At 35.4% G+C, this 26,066-nt stretch overlaps 1 protein-coding gene across 3 annotated transcripts in view; it reads left to right on the forward strand.

Annotated features, from left to right (window-relative positions):
- LOC126298840 (uncharacterized) overlaps nt 1-23,423 on the forward strand; it is a 95,142-nt gene extending 71,719 nt beyond the window's left edge. For 2 of the 3 annotated variants that reach the window (XM_049990327.1, XM_049990326.1), the window contains exon 5: nt 22,742-22,799. Coding sequence is in view for 1 of the 3 variants with exons in the window: in XM_049990328.1 (XP_049846285.1) it covers nt 22,742-22,816 (75 nt within the window). In the remaining 2 variants the exon portion in view is untranslated. Of the gene's footprint in view, nt 1-22,741 lie in introns of all 3 variants that reach the window. The other variant, XM_049990328.1, reaches the window with a different exon arrangement.
- Nucleotides 23,424-26,066: the final 2,643 nt, after the last annotated feature.

Below are 26,066 nucleotides of genomic sequence, written 5' to 3' on the forward strand. Positions count from 1 at the left end.
TGACAAACAGGAATTAAAAAACTTAAAACAGACAATTAAATAAATATCAAGTGCAGATAGTTGGAAAGAGTACATTGAAGGTCACTATGAGAAAGAGGACTTGTTTAGTAATGTGACAGAAGAAGAAGCAGTAGTTGAGAGGAAAGACATAGGGGATTCTATATTAGAGTCTCAAAATTTAAAAGAGTTTTGGACACCTTAAGATCAAATAAGACAGAAAGGATGGAAACATTCCATCAGAATTCCTAAAATCATTGGAGGGAGTGGCAACTGAATGACAATTTAAGTTGGCATGTAGAATATATGAGATTGGTGATGCACCATCACACTTGCAAAAACGAGTAGCAGTTCTGACATTGTGGTTGATAGTGGAAGTAAGACTGAAGAACAATCTAGACATGTTCATAGGATATGTTGGCCTCGAAAAAGCATTTCACAATGAAAATGGCACATGATGTTTTACATTCTGAGAAAAATAGGGTTAAGATATAGATAAAGAAGGATAATATATATTATGATGAGAAACAAGAGGGAACAATAAGAGTGGGTGACCAGGAACAATGCTCTTGGATTGGAAAGGGAGTAAGACAGAAATATAGTCTTTTGCTTCTACCATTCAATCTATACATAAAAAAAGGACAGAAATAAAAGAAAGTTTCAGGAGTGGAACTAAAATTCAAGATGAGAGGATATCAATCATGCAATTTGCTGATGACACTGATGACATTGTTATCTTCAATGTATGTGAAGAAGAATTATAGGATCTGCTGAATGGAACAAACAGTCTAATGAATGGACTGAAAGTAAACTAGAAAAAGAAAAAAGAAATGAGAAGCAGCAGAAATGAGAGTAGTAAATAACTTAACATCAAAATTGGTAACCAAAAAGTAGACAAAGTTATGGAATTCTACTACCTATGCATGACAAATCAAGTGAGGAGAACATAAAAATCAGAATAGCTGAGGCAAAGAGAGCCTTCCTGGCCAAGAGAAGTCTGCTAGTACCAAACATAGGCCTTGATTTGAGGAAGTAATTTCTGAGAATGTATGTTTGGAGTGCAGTATTGTAGACAGTGAAACATGGACTGGGGGTAAAGTGGAACAGAAGAGAATCAAAGTGTCTGAGATGTAGTGCTGCAGAAGAAATTTGAAAATTAGGCGTACTGATAAGGCAAGGAATGAGGAGGTTCTCCATAGAACTGGTGAAGAAATGAATATATGAAAAGCCGGCCACGGTGGTCTCGCGGTTAAGGCGCTCAGTCCGGAACCGTGCAACTGCTACGGTCGCAGGTTTGAATCCTGCCTCGGGCATGGATCTGTGTGATGTCCTTAGGTTAGTTAGGTTTAAGTAGTTCTAATTTCTAGGGGACTGATGACCACAGATGTTAAGTCCCATAGTGCTCAGAGCCATTTGAATTTGAATATATGAAAAACACTGACAGCAAGAAGGGACAAGGTGATAGGACATCTGTCAAGACATCAGAGACTAATTTCTATGGTACTAGAGGATGCTGTAGAGGATAAAAACTGTAGGGGAAGACAGAGATTGGGATATATCCAGCAAATAATTGAGGCCATAGGTTGCAAGTGCTACTCTGAGATCAAAAGTTTGGCACAGGAGAGGAATTTATGGCAGGCCACATCAACCAGTCAAAAGACTGATGACTCAAAGGGTAAGAAAAGTTGATCCTGCTCATAACAGATATTCAATTGCAAATTTATAACCCATCAAATACAACTGAATTCTGAAAATACAGTTGTAACATTTGTGGATTTCTAGACAGCTCTGTGACACTGTTGACAGAGAAACCCCAAACAAAGTAGTCTGTGAATTTGATCTTAAACCTAATTTGGCGAATCTAATCCGTAAAGTGCAACTTCATGTTTCCATGGCATAATAACTGCTCCATTAAACTTCGGTTGTGCAGTGCACTACACACTTGAAATTTAATGGAGCTAATCCATGAAATTTTTACAGACTTAATATTAGAATTAAAGTTCATGGTCAAATTCTCTAATCCATTTAAAATACATGCAGGTACAATGAAGAACCAAAGAATGGTACACCTACCTAATATTGTGTACTGCCCCTGTGAGCATGCACAAGTGCCTCAACATGACGTGGCATGGACTCGACTAATGTCTGAAGTAGTGCTGGAAGGTATTGTCACCATGAATCCTGCAGGGCTGACCATAAATCTGTAAGAGTATGAGAGGGTGGAGATCTTGTCTGGGGAGTTTGGTGGTGAGCAGAAGTATTGAAGCTCAGAATAGTGTTCCTGGAGCTACACTGTAGCATTCTAGATGTGTGGGGTGCTGAATTATCCTGCTGGAATTGCCTAAGTTTGTCAGAATGCACAATTGACATAAATGGATGAAGGTGATCAATCAGGATTCTTACGTATGTGTCACCTGTCAGAATCTTATTCAGATATATCAGGGGTCCAATATCACTCAAATTGAAATGGTTCAAATGGCTCTGAGCACTATGGGACTTCTGAGGACATCACACACATCCATGCCCGAGACAGGATTCGAACCTGAGACCGTAGCAGCCACGCAGTTCCAGACTGTAGCACCAAGAACCGCATATCACTCCACCCCCCCCCCCCCCCTTCCACTGCAGAGCCTCCATCAGCTTGAACAGTCCCCTGCTGAAATGCACAGTCCATGGACTCATAAGGTTGTCTTCATACCTGCACATGTCCATCCATTCAGTACAATTTGAAATGAGACTTGTCCTACCAGGCAACATGTTTCCAGTCATCAACAGTCCAATGTCAGTGTTGATGGGCCCAGGTGAGGTGTAAAGCTTTGTGTCATGCAGTGATCAAAGGTACACAAAAGGGCCTATGGTTTCGAAAGCCCATATTGATGATGTTTCATTGAATGGTCCACATGCTGACACTTGGAAGGGCTGCACTTCTGTCACAATGAATGATTCTCCTCAGCTGTCACTGGTCCCCTTCTTCTGGGATCTTTTTCCAGCCACAGTGATGTCAGATATTTAATGTTTTACTGTATTCCTGATATTCATGGTACACTGATGAAATGGTCGTATGGAAAATCCCCACTTCAACAATACCTCGGAGATGTTGTGTCCCATAGCTTGTGTGCCAACTATAACACCATGTTCAAACTCACTTAAAACTTGATAACCTGCCATTGTAGCAGCAGTAGCCTGTGTAACAACTGTGACAGACACTTGTTGTCCTATATAGGCGTTGCCAGCTGCAAGCACCATATTCTGCCTGCTTACATATATTTTTATTTGAATACACATACCTATACCAGTTTCTTTGGTCCTTCAGTGTACAAGACAAGGTAATGGATTTTCTCTGGTCCATTAAACTGTGCATAAGAAAATATCACACCTATAAAACTGGGAAGAGAGGAACAGTGAAATAAAATAAAGTGCAAAGTACTTGCTGTGCTATTTGAAAAAGTGACAGATTCAAAAATATACGTCTGTCTCTTTGAAAAGATAGCCACTAGGCCAGGTTTGTAAAATTTCCATGAAAAAAAATTTTTACTAATATACAAAATTCACAAACATTTCTATTAACAGGCAATGATAGGATAAAAGGAATTAAAATTTCCAATATCTAGGAGAGATTATTTGAGAAAACATATTAAAATAAAACCAGCAACAAACTGTAAAGAGCATATGGAATAATTAGAAACATTTATAATAAAAATTGGATGTTAAAGGAAAAAACTGCATCTAAGTAAGCAAATGTAGAGCACCAAATTATAAACCAGACACACTAGAAGTATTAAACAAAAAGTTATGAGTAACATTCTAGATCCATCAAGAAGAACAAAAGCCTGGAAGCTAAGATGTGATTATGAATATAACAAAACAAAGAAATATACCAGGAAAGGCAAAAAAAGATGATATTCTTTTTGTATTTATACAGAATGAGTGACAAAAGGCTAATAAGACAAGTCTTCATAGATTCTGTAAAAAGAAGTAAACAGCAAGCTAGATCCAAAAAGTTGGAAAAAATTTAGAAATACACAACATAAAAGAAGAGGAATGAGCAGAAGGAATTTTTTTCAGGAACTGATGTGTTAAAAATTAGAAATATTCCAAGGAAGTAGGAGAAAAAACTAACAGTTTGCAAAGATAAAAGAATATTGGGAACATTGGCATTTTTTCAAGGAGTCCCTTGAGGAGTGAGGTAGTGGCCATGTATGTAAAAACAGTATTCCATTTGAGTCCACAGATGTATTACAGCACTACACTGAACAGGTATTTGAATGTTGTGCAGGGGCAGTTGAATTTAGTGAAACTAAACTTCCAATTTTTGTTGTCTAAAGGACCCCTAACTCTGACTTCAGAGCATTTCTGCTCAAGCTAGAGAGGGTTCTTGATTCACTTTAAGGAAGTACCAGAAATTAGTTGTATGCGGTGACTTCAGTATTAATTGTTTTATATGATGATGCAAGAAAAAGGATGTTGGCAGATCTCCTACATTCATACTATCTGATGCACCCATCTAGAGTTCAGGGGAACAGTAGCACAGCCATAGACAATATTTTTATTCATTCTTATTACCGTTAGCAAAAGAGTGAATCGCCATTCAGACCATGATGGGCAAATTTTAACACTAAAAGGCTTTTGTACTCAAACAAATGTCACATATAATTTCAAACTATGTAGGAAAGTTAATTCAATGGCAATAGAGAGTTTTTTAAATCTCATCATGGAAAGAGAGTAGCGGGATGTTTATAGTGCCGACAACATAGATGACAAATATAATGCTTTCCTTAACACATTTCACATGCTCTTTGAGAATTGCTTTCCATTAGAACATTCTAAATGGGGTACTAGCAGTAAAAGGCAACCTGGGTCGCTGACTAGTGGGATAAGGATATCATGTAGCACAAAGTGGGAATTATATCAAAATGTAAGAAGTAGTCACAATCAAGCTATGGTAGCCCATTACAAACAGTACTGTAAGGTGCTTAAAGATGTTATTAGGAAGGCAAAGAATATGTGGTATGCAAACTCCTTACATTGAACTAATACAGCTGAAAATGGTAGATAGCCATTCATTTCCAATTGCATAATAAATCTGATATTTTCATGAGTGGAGCTAAGATATTCAAGGCACAATCAATTTGTCCCTGATATGAGGCAAAAATATGAATATGTAATTGACATCCCTACAAAACATTGTTGGTTTTGAAACTGCAGAGTTAGGCACGTTTTCTTCAGATATTCCATAGATAAATTAGCGATTATGGGGGAGTGAAGGCCACTGTAGGTGATACCATATCATGGACGAGTGAGAGCTACCTATGGTGATACCATATCATGGGCAAGGAGGTGCCATCAATACTAAAGCATTAATACATACCCAAAAGATGATGGAATATTCTACTTGTTGGAAAAATTTCATAAAAATGTAGGTTTGCCTTTATTCAATGTATCTTCTAAGTCACAGAGTCAGTACTGCCTCCGTGTTTTGCAACTATGAACTATTAAACTGATTTTTCGGTAATATTCACCCTTGTCAGCACTTGCTTATCACGTCCTTCTTGATGTCTGAGTTTATTTTGCCTGAGTTAAATATCTTACATGTCTTACATATTTTACATCCCAGGTGGAATAGTTTTATCATGGCTGACTGTTCAAAGGATCTCTAGAATTCTAAGGGGATGTTGCATGCTGCAGTTTCCCTTTCAGTTTTCTGTCAAACCTTTCTCACTGTATCACATCTCCCATCTCATCTTCACCCACTTCCTCTTTCCCTTTCTGTAATACCATCATCAATTTCATTTTCTTTCTATATATTCCTTCCACTTTTCAGATTCCCATCCTTTGTTTAGCACTGGCTAGTCATCTGAGCCCTTAATATTTATGCAGGTACTTCTCTTCTCTTCTATTCAAAGGTCTATTTAATCTCCCTATCTGTGGCATGTGTGTTTTCCATAGTCACACATGATGCCCCAGCTTTCCATATTTCCTATTTTGCTTCCATTTTTTCAGTGATACTCAATATCCCTTGTGTTATCCAAGGATTTCTACTGTCTCGTGTCATTTACCTACTTGATCCTCTACTGTCTTCTCTGTTTCATCCCACAAAATACCCATTCATCTTCTATTTTGTTCCTTTCTCGTGTTACAGTCAGTCCCTGCCTAATGTCTCTTTAAGACTTTCAACTGCCTCTAGTTCTTTCAATTTATCCAGGTTCCATTTCCTTAATTTCCCACCTCTTTGTAGTTTCTTGATTTTTAATCCACTGCTATGATCAATGAGTTATTGTGAGAGTTCATATCTTCCATAGAAATATTTAGCAGTTCAAAATCCAGTTCCAAAATCACTTTCTTACTATCGTGTAATCTATCTGAAACTTAACAGTGTTTCCAGGTCTCTTCCACATATACAGTCATCTTTACTGATATTTTAACTGAGTGTTAGCAATGATTAAATTGTGCTCTGTTCAAAATTCCATCAGTCAGTTTCTTCTTTTATAACTTTTGTCCACTCCATGTTCTCCTAGTGTTCTTCATCCTCTCCATTATCCTACTATCAAATTCTAGTCCCCCACCACTATCACTCCATTAAAGTAATGATAATGTCCTTTAATCCATACATTCTTTAAATATCTTCATCAAATTGGTATTATAGATGTATAAACTTGCTACAGTTTGTTGTGTATTGATTTTGTATGTATTACAGTTAATAGATATTTTATTACTCACTATGAAATTTTCTCACTATGAAGGATATTCCTACTTTACCTCTGTACTGATCTGACCATAAATCCTGTTCTTGCTGCCACTGCACTTCACCAATTCTGACTGTATTTAATTTCAACTTATCCATTTCTCTTTTTACATTCCATAACCTACCCAGTTAAGAGTTTTAACATTCCATGCTTTGATCCACAGAAAACAAATTTTGTTTTTCCTGTTGATATCATCCTTCTGAGAAGTTCCCTCCCCAAGATCAGAATGGGAGAGTATTTTACATTTAGGGCATTCTATCTACAAAGGTAACACCACTATTAAGCCAGAGTAGGATTTTGGAACATATACTGTATCTCAGCATTATGAAATACCCCAGACGAAATGATCTGTTAAGACACAATCAACACAGAATCCAAAAATGTTGTTCTTGTGAAACACAACTGGTATCTTTTTTCACAGGAAGTAATGAATACTATCAGCAGGGGATCTCAAGTTGATCCTACATTTCTATACTTTCAGAATGCTTTTGACACTGTTCCTCAGAATTCTAATCAAATTGTGTGCCTACAGATTATTGTCTCAGTTGTGTGACTGCATTTGAGATTTCATGTCAAAATTTCACAGTTTGTAATAATTGATGGGAAGTCAACTAGAGAAACTCAAATGACATTAGGGGTTCTCCAGGAAGTGTTATAGGTCCTCTGCTGTTCTTAATCTATGCAAACAATTTAGGAGACAATCTGTGCAGCCCTCTCAGACTGTGTGTAGATGATGCTGCGATTTATCATGTAATAAAGTTACCAGAAGATCAAAATAAATTGTAAAATGATTTAGACATGATATCTGCATGGTTCAGAAAAATGGCAGTTGACCTTAAACTATAAAAAGTCTAAGGTCCTTAAGATAAGCACTAAATTTTTTTTAAATATTAATTATACAACAAAAACATGAATTTAAAGGTTGTAGATTCAACTAAATACACATGGATTAGAAAATGTTATGGGAAAAGTGAACCAAAGACTGTGTTTTATTGGAAGAGCACTTATAAGATGCAACAAGTTAACTAAAGAGACAGCCTGTGCTACAGTTGTCTGTCCTCTTCTGGAGTATTGCTGCATGGTGTGGGGTACATACCAGGTGTAATTAATAGAGGACATTGAAAATTTTCAAAGGAGTGTACCAATTTTTATATTATCATGAAATAATGGTGAGAGTCTCATGGATATGAGCAAGTTGGGGTAGCAATCATTAAAACAACAGCATTCTTTGTTGTAGTGATATCTTTTTAAGAAATTTCAGTTACAAATTTTCTCACTAAAATGCCAAAATAATATGTTGACTCCCCCTACATAGGGACAAATTGCCATTGTAATAAGATAAGAGAAATCAGAGTTCAGATGGAATGTTAATTTTTCCCTTGAACTATTCAATGGTGGAATAATCAAGATATACTCTAAAAGTAGTGCTAAGAACCCTCTGTCAAACATTTAAGTGTGATTTGCAGAGTAATCATGTAGATGTAGATACAGTAGAGCTGCACATGCTCAGGAAATATAATGGTTGCATTTCCTCCTTGCTTTTAAATGTTTGCAGTACCAAGGTCATATTAGCCAATATTACTATGCCAAATCAATAAATCATCCAGGTTGTTATCTATGACACCATCCATTCTTTTCAAACATTGATTATCAAATAAGAAATATGTGAAGTAAGCACATGTTTAGACAATGCTACAATGTTTTTCTCAAACCTGACATTAATAAGCTCTAAAGATATCTGTAAAGCACTTTTGTACTTGATGATACAATGTCAAAGTTAACCCAAAGATCCAATGGTTCAATTAATCTATTAAATCCTCTGAATTCTGAATATAATGGTCACATTTGCTTACAAGAGGGCATAATAGTTATGTCAGCTATTCAGCCAAAAGAAGGTAGAAATTTATGACCCATCGTTCATCTCCAGCAGACCACAGAGTCTTTGGAGTACCAAAGCCTGTTGGCACAAACCCCTGACGACATTACCTGGCATACAGCTCTTCTTGAGGAGGTATAGAGTTTTCTCTGAATCCTATGAGCCAAATTGTCTCTTAGCTTACTGTATTCAGGAACTTTGAGCAATCTATCTATCTTTCTATTATACTCAGTTCATGAGATGAGGACAATGGTGTTCCCTTGTCAGCAGGTAAAATGATGAAGTCTTTGTCTGCTCTCAACTCACAGGGCCTTCATTCTAGCTGAAGTAATATTAAACCTCTTCAGCAGAACCCAGATTAAAGTATGGGAGGTGGCTTGCCTAATGTCCTCTGCACATCACCAGAAAGTTTTCAGATGACCCGTCTATTCCAGAAATTTCAAGATCTTCTCCATGAGATTAAACATGGTGCATCTTTATGGGGGTATTTTTCTGTATTTGGGCTTCAAGTTGGGAATACTTTTTCATTCTGTGCATGTTTGTTTGTTGTTTTTCCCCAGCTAGTGCCCAGTCAGTGCCATCTCTTCAGTCTCAGGATACAGCTGAAAGGTTCAGTGAGATTTCCAGATGTAGTGGTAGTATTTCATGGACACCATGCACAATTCCCATAACATACAACTAACCCTCTTCCTCAAAAGTGCTGCATTTGTGCAGCACATAACAGAATGTCAGAGGGAAAGAAAATATATATTAAATATAATTACTGCAATTGTAAACTGAGCTCTAACTGATATGCTATAATTTGTTCTGACCATTTTCATACAATAGTTTACTCTATAGTAATGCAGGAAACTGAGTAAAAACCTCAACTAAAATTAACTGAAGAATGAGTGCCAGGGCTATTATGAAAGATAGTCATGATCAAACTTCCTTGAATTATCCCTCTGTAAGTGAAAAGTTAGTTACTATACAAACAAAAGCCATGTTGTTAATACTGGTAATGGCATGATATGGAAATGCCGTGTAGCTAGGGCCTCCCATCGGGTAGACTGTTTGCCTGGTGCAAGTCTTTCGAGTTGATGCCACTTGAGCAAATTGTGTGTCAATGGGAATGAAATGATGATGATAAGGACAACACAACACCCAGTCTCTGAGGGGAGAAAATCTCCGGCCCAGCTTGGACTCAAACCCGGGTCATCATGTATGACATTCCGTTGCGCTAACCACTCAGCTACCAGGGGCAGACTTATAACTTGATAAAGAGAAATAATTCATAATTCCACAGAATATTGATTAATATGTATTTCTATGTCATATAGTATTTCTGGTTTTATGAATGTTTTGTCAGTTATACAGCAGAGTGTGTTCAATAAGACTCGTGTAAGTATTCAGGGCACTCTAAAATCATGGAATAGAATACTGTAAAATGGCATAAAAAATCTCTATCTACAGGGCTGTAAACACTTTCACCATATGTGTCTTCTGATTGGTATATGTCCAGGTGCTTCCTTACAAACCTTTTTTCAGATATTCAGAATTTTTTGAAGCATCTTCCAAACAGTGGATTGCAGAGGGCTCAGCTACTATAATACTACTTTTGCACTGTTTGTGAGTCAACAGTTGTACTTATGGTTGCCTACAAAGCAATGTGACTTTGTTAACCACTTCTGGGGTGGAGTCAGTCACCGCCGCATGGGATTAGCCGAGCGGTCTAAGGCACTGCAGTCATGGACTGTGAGGCTAGTCCCGCCGGAGGTTCGAGTCCTCCCTCGGGCATGGGTGTGTGTGTTTGTTCATAGGATAATTTAGGTGAAGTAGTGTATAAGCTTAGGGACTGATGACCTTAGCAGTTAAGACCCATAGGATTTCACCCACATTTGAACATTTTTGAGTCAGTCACCAGTGTTTTCCAGAGGGGACTGTCACCTCTCCATTTTCTTCTTCAAACTTGTTCTTGAGATTTTGCTAAACAGGTTCTCCTGTCAAGTGAATTTTTGAAAGCACAACTACTGCATTGTTGTTATCTTGACAAAAGAGCCTCATCAGTAATGCCCAACTATTATTGTCCAAGACAATGTTAACTTTTCAGCAACTACACATTTGATGATCATTTGAGCTATTAGCATCTGTGATCAATACTGGCTGGAACATCATGGTGCAGTGTTGTAGTAATAGAAGCAATGGAGCAAGAAAGTCATTTATTACATAATCTGATATTATTCTTACTGAGTTTGCTACCAGTACCATAAATAATATTCTGTCTAGTATGTTTTAATTCGGGAAAGTTAAATACCATACCCTGTAAACATTTTTCAGTAAACTGACAAATGGTACATTGGCTAGCCACACTGCAATTCCTTGGACCTAAAGTGTGAAGACATACATATGTGAGTTAGTAATTCCTACCCACTGACTTTTACACATTACAACCATAGAAATTCTTCTATAGAATAGAAGGAGTTGTCAAGGAGAAACTTTCTCATCAAATTTTACTTTGCTGTCTGTCAGACATTTTGTATCGCTGGATAAATTATCAAAAATTTTGTTACAGCATTGTGCACCCCCTTTCTTGCTAAAGACAACCTTAACATGGAGTAATGAATGTCATTTTTCCTTCTGGTGTTGTAATTATGTTCCTCATTGTTCCTCTTGAACTGTAGTGGATTATTTACAACACACTTCATGACAGAATAAATATACTGAGAATGCCCAACTCCTTAAACAAATATCTACAAGGCTATCACGGGTGAGCACCACATATTATTCTCATGGCACATTTCTGCGCTATGAAAACTCTCTTTCTTAAAGATGAGTTGACCCAGAACAGTATTCCATATGACATTATCAAATGAAAATATGCAAAATATGTCAACTTCCTGATTTGCCTCTCCCCTTGATTTACAATGATTCTAAGTCCAAATGTGGCTGAACTATGTTGTTTTAGGAGTTCCCAAATGTGTTTTTTCCAATTTGAATTCTCTTCAATATGGTCCCATAAGAATTTTATAGTTTCCAGTCTATTTACTATTTCCTCACCATGTCTTACAATTATCATTAGTGTAGCACCTGTAAATGTGCAGAACTGAATATGTTAGGTCTTTTTAAAATTGAGGCTGAGACCATTTGCAGAAAACCAGTCAATGATTCTTTTAAGAACTTTGTTTACCATTTCTTCTGTTTCTGTATGTATACTTGAACTGATTACAATACTAGTGTCATCTGCAAAAAGAACTAATTCTACTTGTTGTATACTAGACAGAAGACTGTTTACATATACAACAAACAGTAGTGGACCTGAGATTGAACCTTGGGTAAACCCATACATGATTTCTCCCTTGTCAGAATTATGTCCCTGGACTACACTGCTTAAATTACTAAGTACAACTTTCTGCATTCTTTTGCTTAGATATTGCATCATCTATTGATTGGCTGTAACATCAATCCTATAAAATGTTAACTTACCTAGGAGAATACTGTGATTCGCACAGTCAAATGCCTTAGAGAGGTAGCAGAAAATACTAATTGGTTCAAATGGCTCTGAGCACTATGTGACTTCTGAGGTCATCAGTCCCCTAGAACTTAAAACTACTTAAACCTAACTAACCTAAGGACATCACACACATCCATGCCCGAGACAGGATTCGAACCCGCGATCATAGCGACCAATTGGTGCTATTTTATTATTTACTGCTTGCAAAATCTGGTGAGTGGATGTGTAAATGGCATTCTCACTAGAGCAACTCTTCTGAAACCCAAATTGTAATTTGCTAAGGATACTATTGTTGCTAAGGTGAGATAGTATTCTAGAACATATCACCTTTTCAAAAATTTTGGAGAATGGTGTAAGCAGTGAAATGGGTAATTGATTATTGACATATCTCCTATCACCTTTCTTAAAGAGGGGTTTAGCAAAGACATATTTTAGTCTCTCTGGAAAAATGCATTGAGTTAGTGATGCATTAAGTATTTCAGATAAAACTGAGCTTATTGTATGGGAATAAATATTAATAATCTATTGGAAACAACACCAAAACCCGATGGGTTCTTATTTTTGAGAGAATCTGTAAGTTTCTTAATTTCAGAAGGAAGAATTGGTGATACAATCATATAACTGAATTTTATGACAGTAACATTTTCGGCATACTATTGTGGACCATGACATGTGTCTTGTGATCTGAGGATAGTTGATGATGGCCAAAACTGGTAATTGTGGATTGAAATTTTTGCAATTGTGCTGGACAATCAGGCATCTAAATGGGTATTCAGAATAGGCTGCCTCATTTAGATGCAAAAAATAATACCCTATGCGACTTCATGTAAACTCGGATACAAGAATTGGGGTATATGCATATGTGGCACTTGGTTTCCAATAGAAACTGACCATAATCTATAGAGGTAAATCAAACTATTTCTTCTTTTTCTCTTAAAAAGACTTTTAAGAGAATTTTCTGCTAATTGTGTACATGGAAATAGATGTAAAGCTATTTTTGAACTTAAGCACTATTTACATTTCATTAGCATTGAATTATGATTTCTAATGGTGATGGCTCAAGTAGAGCAGTAAAAATTTGCAGATAAATTATATTAAGTGTCCCACTAATTCATTGAAATATAAATTTCTCTTCCCAACTTCTGCAAGAATTTTGACAAATGGTAGACATTCAGAGGTGAAAGGGGTCACGGGAAGATATCCAAGTTTTTCCCTTGTCAGTCTTCTAATTTCAGTTTCATAAAAGCAGCTCAGCTGAGACATGTGTGTTTCTCTGCCTTCTTTCCTTGTTTTGTTGGTGTTTGACAGCCTTCTTGTCTTACATTGTTACACAAAAGCAAAGTGATGGAGATCAGAATGTGAGTTTGAGACAAGAAAACTTACCAAACTTATTCATGACTTGATACTAGTACATAGTGCTAGTATCTTACCACCCATGCAGAAAGTCATTACAATAATTTCTTAGGTGATGATCAAGTATTTTACATCACTAACATTGTTCGTGTATTGCCAACAGTTACATACTTCACCTCATTTAAATGCCAAAAAATTATCACAAACAATAGCCTCAAAATTTTGCTTGACTTTCATCTTTCACATGTTAAGTTTCATTATAATTCAATGTTCAAAATAAGTACTTGATGTTCACATATTGTGATTACTTCTAATAAACCATGTAAATGCAAGCTGTTTGCTTTACTCATTCAATAAATTTCTGCACTTGTTTCTTATTTCATTTGTCAGTTAATGTTATGGTGGTGGCCTCAAAAGGCAGAAAATTTTGTTCATAAATACATTCATTTTGACAGTTAATGAGTTTCTGCAGACAGTTCAACTCATGAACATTACATTTTTCAACATATATTTTACAACCTAACTAGTTTTGTATGGGAACCTATTATCAGATAATCATGTGCATTCATTGAGACTGTTAGAATGAACTTATTGCATAAATGTTCCAATATTCATTTTTGCAAATTCAAATAAGCAATGAATGAATACATAGAAGGTATGAGTAGTGGAAGTCATCCAAAAAACTACCATCCAATTGTAGGAACTTGTAACAATATTCTGAGCTCAAACATAATGAGGTATCTTATACAGAATGACATCACTCAAGTCAACCAGCATGTATTCTGAAAACACTGGTCAAACAAAATTCAACTCGCACTTCTCTTGCATGACGTCCTGAAAGCCATGGTTCAGGTCAATCAGGCAGATGCAAGTGTGAGGCCAGTTTCTGCTGTAACACACTGCCAATTTCAACTGCCCCTAAGCACTCTCATTCTGATTCATCTCAGCAGATACCACAGGCCATTCCACTCGGTTAATTCCTGTTCCTGGAAGGTGTTACAATGTTTATGTGATGTGCTCATGTATTATTATCTTGCAAGATGAATCCATCACTGAAATGCTGACTGTAGTGTTGGACAGTTGGATTGAGGGTCCTCCTCCAATGCTGCACAGCCATCAAAATTCTCATGATAGCAATGAGAGGTTTTCAACATCTGTGCATGATACTAATCCAAAACATGACTGACTCACCTCATATTAAACCACTGGAAATGCATATCAGAGGAATGTATTGTAGTAGTAGTACTACTACTACTAGTAGTATTGCCCATACATGGACCAGTTTTACAAGGATGTTGGACATGTCACCTTCAAACTCTTGTATGATGATCATCCAGCAGATTTTCAATGTTTTGTGCCTCACAATACCATGTGAATGTTCAAATGATCCACTGTGATATATACTGATTTGGCAGGTTACTCTCCTTGTTGATAACCTTTCTTGCTGTAAACTGAAAAAGCATGTATGGTTGGCACTCAAAATGAATATCTGACAAGGGAACATTCTCAGGTGTCAATAAATGATCTCAATGAAACTTGGTGGGTGTGTAGAGGTGGCAAAATAATGTAAACATATTTTTTGTTAGTGCCCAGTTTTACTTTTAAGGTGTAAAACACAGCCAAATAGGTACTCTGGCATTTTAGGTTTAGAGGGAATATCTTTGAAATGATGATGTATAAAAAATGTTTCTCTCATACAAGTTGATATGAAATTAATGTTCTTAAAAACTGCACAATCAACTTTTTTAATAATTTGAAATTTTGCAAAATACCCCATTGGTATTAATTAATTTGGAAAAATGAAAACTTTTGTTACAACATAAATTAAAGAAGCTCTCAAGCCACACACATGAAATTAATGTTCTTAAAAACTGCACAATCAACTTTTTTAATAATTTGAAATTTTGCAAAATACCCCATTGATATTAATTAATTTGGAAAAATGAAAACTTTTGTTACAACATAAATTAAAGAAGTTCTCAAGCCCCACACATCCCTGTGTAATAAAACTGTTTAATGAAATATCATTTGTTGAAAATAAGCTGTACACAATGTGCTGTAAGAGTATTTTCAACATTTCTAATTAAAATATCTAAACACTTATTACTATTGTAATTATTTATTTTACATATATTCATTTTATGATTTACATTCAATGTTCTTTTTGTATTTTAGCTTATCATTTCACATACACCATTTTGTCCATTGAAAATAATAAGTAACTTACTATTATAATAGAGAATAATTACAATAATGACAATCTACAAGAAAACATTAAAAATATAATGTTTTGTACACCAAGTATATAAAATGTATGAAATTTATTCACATAATGTACACAACAAAGAAGCCAATTTGAAACAAAATTCAGTAAGATTTCAAATTGACTTGAGTGATTCTCTAAATATCCTGATTTGTATGAGGCATATTTCAGTGCATTGGTAAGCCCCAGTGAAGAGAGTTGAAGAGAAATTATTATATACTGGTGACTGCAACTTGATTGTATTGTTTCTTAAGTGGAGACTGACATCATAATCATTTAACAAAACTAGATCCGAAGATTGCTCACAAGGTTCTTCCAAGGTCAAAAGCCATATGAGTTCCACAGCTGCACTTGTGCCCCACTGACCCCTTTGGGTCACCAAATATTTCTTGCCCATGGGTACAATGCTCAAAACAGTTGTATCACACTGATAACCTGAATTTCATTACTGGTGAGTTTGGGCCCAGAATTTGAGAATCTCATTTTGAAGCCACAAACATTGATGTGACTGCATCAGAATCTGGTAAACATATGTTTGACCAGGTTAAAATATATTTGAAATGTGTTTCCTTTCCTAGTGAGGATCTGATTGATTTGATTTGATTTGATTTGATTTATTTCATGTTCCATAGGTCCAACTGTGTTGGATACACAAGGACGTGGAACGAGTCAGTTTTTTACAAATACAATCTGATAATCTTATAGCATAGACAGAAATTTGAGTACATAATTATATAAAAATTTATACAGTAAATTCTTTGGGCAGCAATACAGAAAAAGAAAATACATATTTTCTTAGAATCATTAAAACACTACAGAAAACAGATACAGAGCTCAGGTTAAATGACATTCTTAGTGGCATTATGTCAACTTGTATTATATAATATTAAAATATTACAATTTATTTAGTTAAAAATTCATCTAGACTGTAAAAAGCTATTCTAGCAGAAATATTTTTAGTGCTTTCTTAAACTTAAGCTTGTTATGAATCTCTGTCTTTATTCCGGGAGGAAGAGCATTGAAGAGTTTTGCTTCAGTGTAGTGGACACCCTTTTGTGCCAAGCTTAAATTTCTGAGCTCGCTGTGTATGTCATTCTTCCCTCTGTGTGTTATGCTCATGATAATTACTGTTTGTTTGAAATATCTCTATATTTTACAAACAAAACACATGAGAGGAAAAATATATTGGCATGTAGTTGTGTATATTTTAAGTTTACGAAAACTATTTCTACACGAGTCTCTTGGGCGCAATCCTCATATAATTCTTAAAGCTTGCTTCTGTGCAATGAACACTTTCCTTGCTAATGGCTGGTTGCCTCAAAAAATAATTCCGTACTCAATGAGAGAATGAAAATAGCCATAGTATGCCACTTTTGCAGTGTTAGGTTCGACACATGGAAGTGACAACCCGTAAAGCATAGGTAGCAGAGATAAGCCTCTTACAGACATCAATAAGTTCATTTTCTTGTCAATGTGCACTCCAAGAAATTTTGTTGTTTCCATTCTTACTATTGGTTGATTACCACATGTCACACTTATCTCTCTCTCTTTTTTCATTTTTGTACAGAATTGAATAAAGCTGATCTTACTGGAATTTAATGAGAGACCATTCACCTTGAACCAATTAACCACATCTGAGAGTATGCGATTAATGAGTTCCTCAAGATTTTTGTCTGTTCTACTGCTCATAAAAATTGTGGTAACATCAGCAAATAATGTAAATGTACACGGCAGGCTTGTACATGATGGTAGATCATTTATAAAAATCAGGAATAATAATGGCCCAAGAATTGAGCCCTGAGGCACTCCACATGTAATGGAGCTCCATTCAGAATCTGAGGAAGTGTCACATACTCCGCCCGAGCTATTCAAGACATCTTTTTGTTTTCTGTCTTGGAGTTACGACTGTAGCCAATTGCCTGCAACACCACTTATTCCTACTAATTTTGCTTTTTGCAAGAGAATCTGGTGATGGACACAGTCAAATGGTTTGGATAAATCACAGAAGACACCAAGTGCTAGCATTTTTTCATTAAGGGTTTCTAGGACTTAATTTGTAAGTGCGTAGACTGCGTCTTCTGTTGAACTGTGCTTCTGAAAGCCAAAATGGCTCTTGCTGAGAACGCCATTCTTCATGAGGTGATCAGTAATTCTTACATGTATTAGCTTTTCTAGAATTTTGGAGAAAGCTGGCAGCAAAGAGATAGGTTGATAGTTAGTTAGTTCAGCTTTATCGCCCTTTTTGTACAGGGGCTTCACAATGTCATACTTAAGTCTACTGGGAACAACACCTTTCTGAAGGGAAGCATTGAAAATATGACAGAGAATGTCCCTTATCCACACACAATAATATTTCAATAAATTACTAGATATATTATCAACCTCTGCAGAGTTCGTACGTTTTAGAGACATGATGATATTTTGGATTTCTTCTACTGTGACAGGATTAAGGTGCATTTCTGAAATTGTGTTTGAATATACTGCTTGACAAAGAGTTACAGCTTCATCAACATTGGGCTTGCAACCAATCTGTTGAGTTACTGATAGGAAGTGTTTATTAAAAATCTCAGCCACCGTTTTGGGGTTATCTACTAGGGTACCTTCATATCTGATTTTATTTACATTATCTTTGCTTGTTGTATCTTTACCTGTTTCTTTTTTTAAAATGCTCCGAATTGTTTTTATTTTATTATTAGAATGATCTATTTTCTTCTCATAATAAAGAGCTTTTGATTTCCCTATTATTTTCTTTGAAATTTTACAGTATAGTCTAGAGTGTTTCCATTTTTTTTACATCTTTACAGAATCTTATTGCAGCATAAGTTTCCCTTTTGGTTTTACATGACTGTTTTATACCTTTTGTAATCCAAGGCTTACTTACAGAATTGGAAGCACTGTTTCTGACCCATTTCTTGGGAAATACTTCTTCAAAAAGAGCACAGAATTCATTTATAAAACAGTTAAATTTAGTATCAACATCATCATGGCTATATACTGAAGACCAATCCATTTGCTGCAACCTGTGGTTGAAAATTCCTTTTGCCTCTTCATTCATTACTCTTATGAATTTCCATTGAGGAAATTCTTTTTTGAACAGATTAACATAATAAAGAGTGAGAATTTGTCCATCATGATCTGAAAGCCCACTTATAACCTGCCTGACAATATAATTCTGATGTCTACTTACATCTAAAAAAAAATGTTGTCTATCATAGTATCTATGTTATTAGTAAATTCTTATGGTGGTGACTATGAAAGAACTATTTAGAGCATTGTACCTGAAGACAAGGAACATGTTCATTTGGTGATCCGAAAGGATCAACAACACAGGTACCACCATGGGAAGTATACAGCTTATGATGTTGGAAGAACTTTGGAAGAGGACTTTCAGATCTAGTTCTGCTGAATGGTTTTGATTTCAATCTCCACCAGAGAAACAATACACTGAAGCTGCAGTGATTAGTATGCAATCAATTCTCTTCATTGAGGCTTACCAATGTACTGTTATACGTCTGATACAATTCAGTATAATTAGAGGATCACCTATGACAGTTTGAAAGCCTGCTTAATTTTGTTTTATATTGGCTTCTCCATTGTGCATATTATATGAGAAATTTTGTTCTTTTTTTGTAGATGGTGTAACAAAATATTATGTTTTAAGCATTTCTTTACAGATTATCATTATTTTAATTATTTTCTATTATAACAATGAGTTACTTATTATCTTCATGTAACAAAATATGCATATGTGAAAAGGTAAACTAAAAAACAAAAATAGCCATGAATCTAAAGCATAAAATAACAATTTAAAACACAAAACAAAGATAAGTAAAATAAATAATTAGAATAGTAATGAATATTTAGATATTTTAATTAGGTATATTTAAAATACTCTCACAGTACATTATGAACAACTTATTTTCCAAAAATTATATATCAGAAACCAGCTTTATTACACAGGGATGTATATGGATTGAAAGCTTCTTTAATGTACATTGTAACATTTTTAAAAATGGTGGTGCAGTATTTTGCAAAATTTCAAATTATTACAAAAGTTTATTATACAGTTTTCAAGAACATTAATTACATGTCAACTTTTATATGAAAAACATTTTTATGTATTATCATTTCAAAGATATCCCCTTACAAATGCCAAATTACTTTTGGGATGTGTTTTATCCCTTAAGAGTGAAACTGTGCACAAACAAGAAAATATGTATTGCACTACTTTGTCCTTTCTACAACACCCACCAAGTTCCATCAAGATCGTTTATTGACACTTGTGAATGTTCCCTTGGGAGGTATGCTGAAAGACGAAACAGTGTTCAAGATTGGAGACTCAGTATACTCAACTGAAGTGCACTGAGAATGCATATTTAGTTTTAACTCAATTACCCAGAGTGGCTGGAAGTGGCAATTTCCTGTGGGCAGAATGGTAGTGAGAAACAGAACACCAATCAAAAAATACAAACTGTGCAAGACATGAGGATGGTGCCAAATGATTTCTTGAGCAATTTATTATATAAAAAATCAGACTCATTTTTCCTTGAAATTATCTGATTTTTTTGCATAAAAAGATGATGGCTATATAGATGTCTATGAGAGTGACCATTAAAACCTCCAAAGTTTTAAATTTTAGTTGACATGAACCCTCGAATATGAAGTAAATATGTTCCCATTAATTTTTTTAATATGCTTCAGTATGCCAATTAAATTACTGGAACCCTACATCAGTACCCACATACTCTCCAACCCACTGTGAAGTGGGTACTGCATATTGCAATAGTTATTAAGGCTTCTTCACATTCCATATGTGTATAGAATGACCAGATAAATGCCTCTCTGCATTTTGCAGTAAGTCCAATCTTGTCTTTGTGATACATCATGGGTTGCAGTATATTCCAAGATTCTTCATATGGCTGGTTCTTGAAACTTTGTTTGTGGCTTTCATGAGATAGTTTGTGTCTCTCTTCAAGCATCTGCCTGTTAAATTTTTTCAGCTTCTTGGTGAAAATCTTCCATAGGTGTAATAAACATGTTACCATTTGTGGTAGTCTGTTTGGTGCAAATTCCATATCCCCTATTGGTCCTATTTGTTTCATGTTACACATGCATGACCAGTATTTCAGGATGGGCAGCATAAGTGTTTTGCAAGCAATCTCCTTTGAAGACTTTTTGTATTTTCCTTGTATCCTACGAATTAATCAAAGTCTGCCACCTGGAGAACCAACAACTGAGTGTATGTGATCATTCCATTTCATGTCCCTACAGATTGTTCCACCTAGGCATTTGTATGAGTTGTCCTGCTGTGATTTATTGATATTGTAATCATAGGCTACTACATTGATTTCCTCAAAAACAAATGCAATATTTCACAACTAACTTAAACAACCATGAGAGGCTGTTTTCCATAAATCGAAATCCATGGCATAGGATAATATTAATACTGCAAATAAAACTACATAATTCACTTACTAGCTACTGACTGTGCACACTCCAGCTCAAATTCATATTGATATTTAAAGCAAAAAATTAACATAATCCACTTTTGTTATGTATTTGTTTTTTAAGGACTTATTTCAGTTTTTTGGGATTTTGACTGTTTGATACCAAGCAAGGTGATGCAGTCGCAAGACAGGATTTACATCCAAAAAAATGGTGGTGCATCCAGGATTAAATTTTGTTTGCGATTTTTCCTCTGAAAAGGGTGTGACCAACTCCTTTCCCCAATTGAAGCTTGTGCCCCATCACTAATGGCTTTGTCATCAGTGGGGCAATATACCGTAATCTTCCTTAGTTCACTGATTGGTACTGAAATGTCCCATAAAGTTTTCTGAAATGTACAGAGTCAAGTCAGTTGGCTGGAATAATTTTCGAAGCTATTAAGTGTATAATCATGCAGTCAAAAAAATTCTGCTGCTTTATTTTCAGTTATTACAGTTACGTATCATTTGCAGAAAAGAGTCATGTGGAATTTACAATGATAGACAAATGGTTAAGATAGAACAGAACAATACCAGGTGCTACATGTAATGCTGGTTGAAAGAGCCAATTAGAAGTTTATCTTCTGGAAACTAGTTTATTACAAATATTTTCAGTATTAGTTATTGCATTAAGTGTTGGCAGTATGTCACTTTCCCCCACTGATGTTCCATCATTCAACCCATATTTCCAATTTGCACCAAAGTATTTCATTACCATGTCATTTTGACATACAGTATATCACATAAAGATGTTTTAAAAAGAAGTTGATCATAAAAAAAGTTGTACCATTACAGAGCAAAACTTATGCCCAAGAACACACTAAGCTATTCCAAGGAAAACAAGAAGATGAACTGATAATCCACAGTTGCTGGGGGTGAACAGGGAAAGGTTTTGGGTGATCTCCCTCACTGTTAACACAATCTCTTTTACATATGTTTGTGAAAATTCATAATTTCAACACTGTATGTAATTAAACCAAAAATAACTAGTGAACTAAATTATCAATGTGAGTGGCCACAAGTAAATACCATAAGAAAGTATCTGACAGCAGATCTTCCTCTTCATCTCCATAAGCACTCAGAGGAGACTGAGTAAATATAAACTAAGTGTAGATTATCTGTAAATGTTTAAATCATTTAACAAAAAACAATAATCTAAGAGCTGTAAGATACGCATCCTAATACATTGTCAGAGTAAGATTTATTTTCATTAGTTGCATATAGAAACTGATTGCATGTGTAAATAAATTATGTACATATGGCCTGTAACTTAATAGAACATTATACAAATTTTTTACTTAACAAACATTCTGCATGGTATACATGCTGTATAAAAAGTAAAATGATATCTTCCGTTCTTTTTTTAAATTATAACTAGTTACAACATGTTCAGTAGCTACTGAGAAACAGATTTATAAAAGGATGGATTAATTTAGTGGTACAGTTATTTCATGTGTTTAAAAGTTATGCGAAAAGCAACCCTGCATTCTGAGTTATTGTGATATTTTAAAGTTTTATTTCATTACTTTATTTCAGATGAGGCTGCATCCTCCAGGGATGGAAAAAGCAGAACCATACAAAATAAGAGGAAAAATCCTCAAGAAACCTTGAAAATTGCATCTTTCCTTTTGAATTAATTTATTTACTGTGAATGACTGGACTCTGTGATTCTGTGGCTTTCCTTTACAAAAAACAGGAGGCTAACAAAAGTACTGAAATACTACTTATTTATGACCTTTACTGGTTCTGTGATGATTGTAATATAAAAGTGACAGTAACAAATTGATAGGTGGGTGAATAGGGATTCATGTTACACATTTTGTTCAGTTTTGTTCTTCAAACTGATCTGATCCCTTTATCTAAAATACTTTGTTACATCTAATATTAATCAAGATAATATTTCTATTAAAATTACTAGAAGAAGTCTGATTTAATACTGTTGCTTTTGCACATTTTCAGAGATATGTACAAGTTTATGTTGTGAAGTAACACTATTGCACATGAGAGATTTATCCTCACAGCTCTAAAAATACATGGTGACTGAAACACTAGAGATTTAGTCTAATGTTTATTAAAATGTTGTATAATTTTGCTTGCCATTATTTGTTAATAAAATACAGTCCTATTTTTAAAAGACCATTTTTATATCTAATGTACAGAGAAGCTATTTTCTTTCAAAACAATGATGATAATAATAAAGGCATTTGAACATAACGTACATATGACTTGTATGAAACACTTGGGCATAAAGATAAAAATATGCCTTCTTCACACAATAACATGGTGTTTAATCTTCTGTCAGCTGTGAAATCAGTTTGAAGTACAATTTTTATTTTGTAAGTACAGCAGCAGTAATGTTTACATATGAATATGATTTTAATTGAATGTATACTCTACCGTGGTTACACATTAGCTATGTGACTGTTGTGTGTTATTGCAGCTAATAGGACTATGGCAACTTTTATTTATGTACATTTTAGATCATACATGTCACAGTGATGCCTGAAATAATATTATCTGATTCCTTTCCTTTACCAACTGCAGCTTTTCTCATCACCTGGGAAATGGTTGAACCAGTCAAGTGTCAAAACTTTGAGACTAATAATGCAAACTCAGATGTCACTGCTTTCAATGAATTATTTTGTGTACATGAAAAGATGAACTTTAGTTAAAGAAAAGCTAGAAGGCTAGTAATGTGAAAGAACAGTTCCACACTGATGTTTAGTAAGAATGAGCCTACCATTTTATACAGCATAAAGGAAGGAAATTCATGAAATACAAAGACACCATACCTAACCTGTGCTGGTCACATGATCAAATTTTCACAGTGCACCTGAGGATTGGGTTAGATTAGTACTTGTTCCATAGATCATGAATACGACACTTTGTAATGATGTGGAACGTGTCGGGGTAATGAAAGGTGTCTATACAAGATCTTGCATTACACAAAATATTACATGACACTTAATATTTTTAATTTTTTAACTTGTTTTTGTGGGGGTTGGGGAAATTACCCACTTACTATATCCAAAAATTCATCTTATGAGTAGAAGGAGTTACCATTAAGAAATTCTTTTAATTTCCTTTTAAATGCTATATGGCTATCTGTCAAACTTTTGATGCTGTTAGGTAAGTGACCAAAGACTTTTGTGGCAGCATAATTTACCCACTTCTGAGCCAAAGTTAGATTTAACCTGAGTAGTGAAGATTATCCTTTCTCCTAGTGTTGTAGCCATGTATACTGCTATTACTTTTGAATTTGTTTCGATTGTTAATAACAAATTTCATAAGTATATATCATCATCATCATCATCAGCCAATTCAATCATTAAATAATGTGGCCTCTTCGAGTCGTGGATTCAGGTAGGCTTTCAGCAGTCTTCTCCAAGTGGGATGGTCTTGGGCAGTTCTCTGCCAGCTGTTGCCAGCGATCTTCTTGATGTCTTTGTCCCATCTGTCTGGTGGTCATCCTCTAGGCCTCCGGTGCTCTCTCTGACTCCACTCCAGTACTAGTTTCATCCATCTGTTGTCTTTTCTTCTTGCAACATGTCCAGCCCACTGCCATTTCAAGGAACCTACTGTCTCTAAGATGTCATTAACCTTCGTCACAGACCGGATGTCATCTGCCCTTTTCCTGTCCTTTCTTGTATAGCCCAGCATTGATCTCTCCATGGCTCTCTGTGCTGTCCTAAGTTTCCCTTTTGTAAATGAGTTCAGTGTCCATGTCTCGCAGCCATATGTCATCACAGGAAGAATGCATTGATCAAATACTGCTTTCTTCAAATTTACTGGCATTTTTGATCTGAATACTTTGAATTCTACCCAAACGCTTGCCAGCCAAGCTTGATGTGTCAATAGATTTCTGGCCTTATGTCCCCCTTCATATATATATATATATATATATATATATATATATATATATATACCAAGCGGGAAAGCGCCGGCAGACAGGCACATGGATAAAACACACAAACACACACACAGAATTACAAGCTTTCGCAACTGGCAGTTGCTTCGTCAGGAAGGAAGGAAGGAGAGGGAAAAATGAAAGGGTGTGGGTTTTAAGGGAGAGGGTAAGGAGTCATTCCAATCCCGGGAGCGGAAAGACTTCCCTTAGGGGAAAAAAAGGACAGGTGTACACTCGCGCACACACACACACACACATATCCACACACACACACACACCTGTCCTTTTTTTCCCCTAAGGGAAGTCTTTCCGCTCCCGGGATTGGAATGACTCCTTACCCTCTCCCTTAAAACCCACACCCTTTCATTTTTCCCTCTCCTTCCTTCCTTCCTGACGAAGCAACTGCCAGTTGCGAAAGCTTGTAATTCTGTGTGTGTGTTTGTGTGTTTTATCCATGTGCCTGTCTGCCGGCGCTTTCCCGCTTGGTAAGTCTTGGAATCTTTATTTTTAATATATTTTTCCCATGTGGAAGTTTCTTTCTGTTTTATATATATATATATATATATATATATATATATATATATATATGAGGCTACAGTGAAGATCTCTAGCTCTTTAAATGAGAGTCTGCAGGATGATCTTGGATGAGCTCCAGCAATTATTCTGATTTCACACTTTTGTGCAATGAACATTCTTTTACTCAATGAGTTACTCCAGAATATGATGCCATACAAAAGCAGAGTAGGGAAATAGGCATGGTAAGCTAATTTACTGAGATGTATGCAATGACCCTAGTAGCTGAACTCAAATGTTTCAGCAGATCCTCAGTGTGTTTTTTCCAGTTCAATCCCTCATCAATGCATACACCTAGAAATTTTGAATATTCTACCTTAGCTACCAATTTCTGATCAAAGTCTATATTTATTAATTGTGTCATTCCATTTACTGTGTGGA

The sequence above is a fragment of the Schistocerca gregaria genome, chromosome X (genome assembly GCF_023897955.1).
Source record: "Schistocerca gregaria isolate iqSchGreg1 chromosome X, iqSchGreg1.2, whole genome shotgun sequence".
NCBI lineage: Eukaryota > Metazoa > Arthropoda > Insecta > Orthoptera > Acrididae > Schistocerca > Schistocerca gregaria.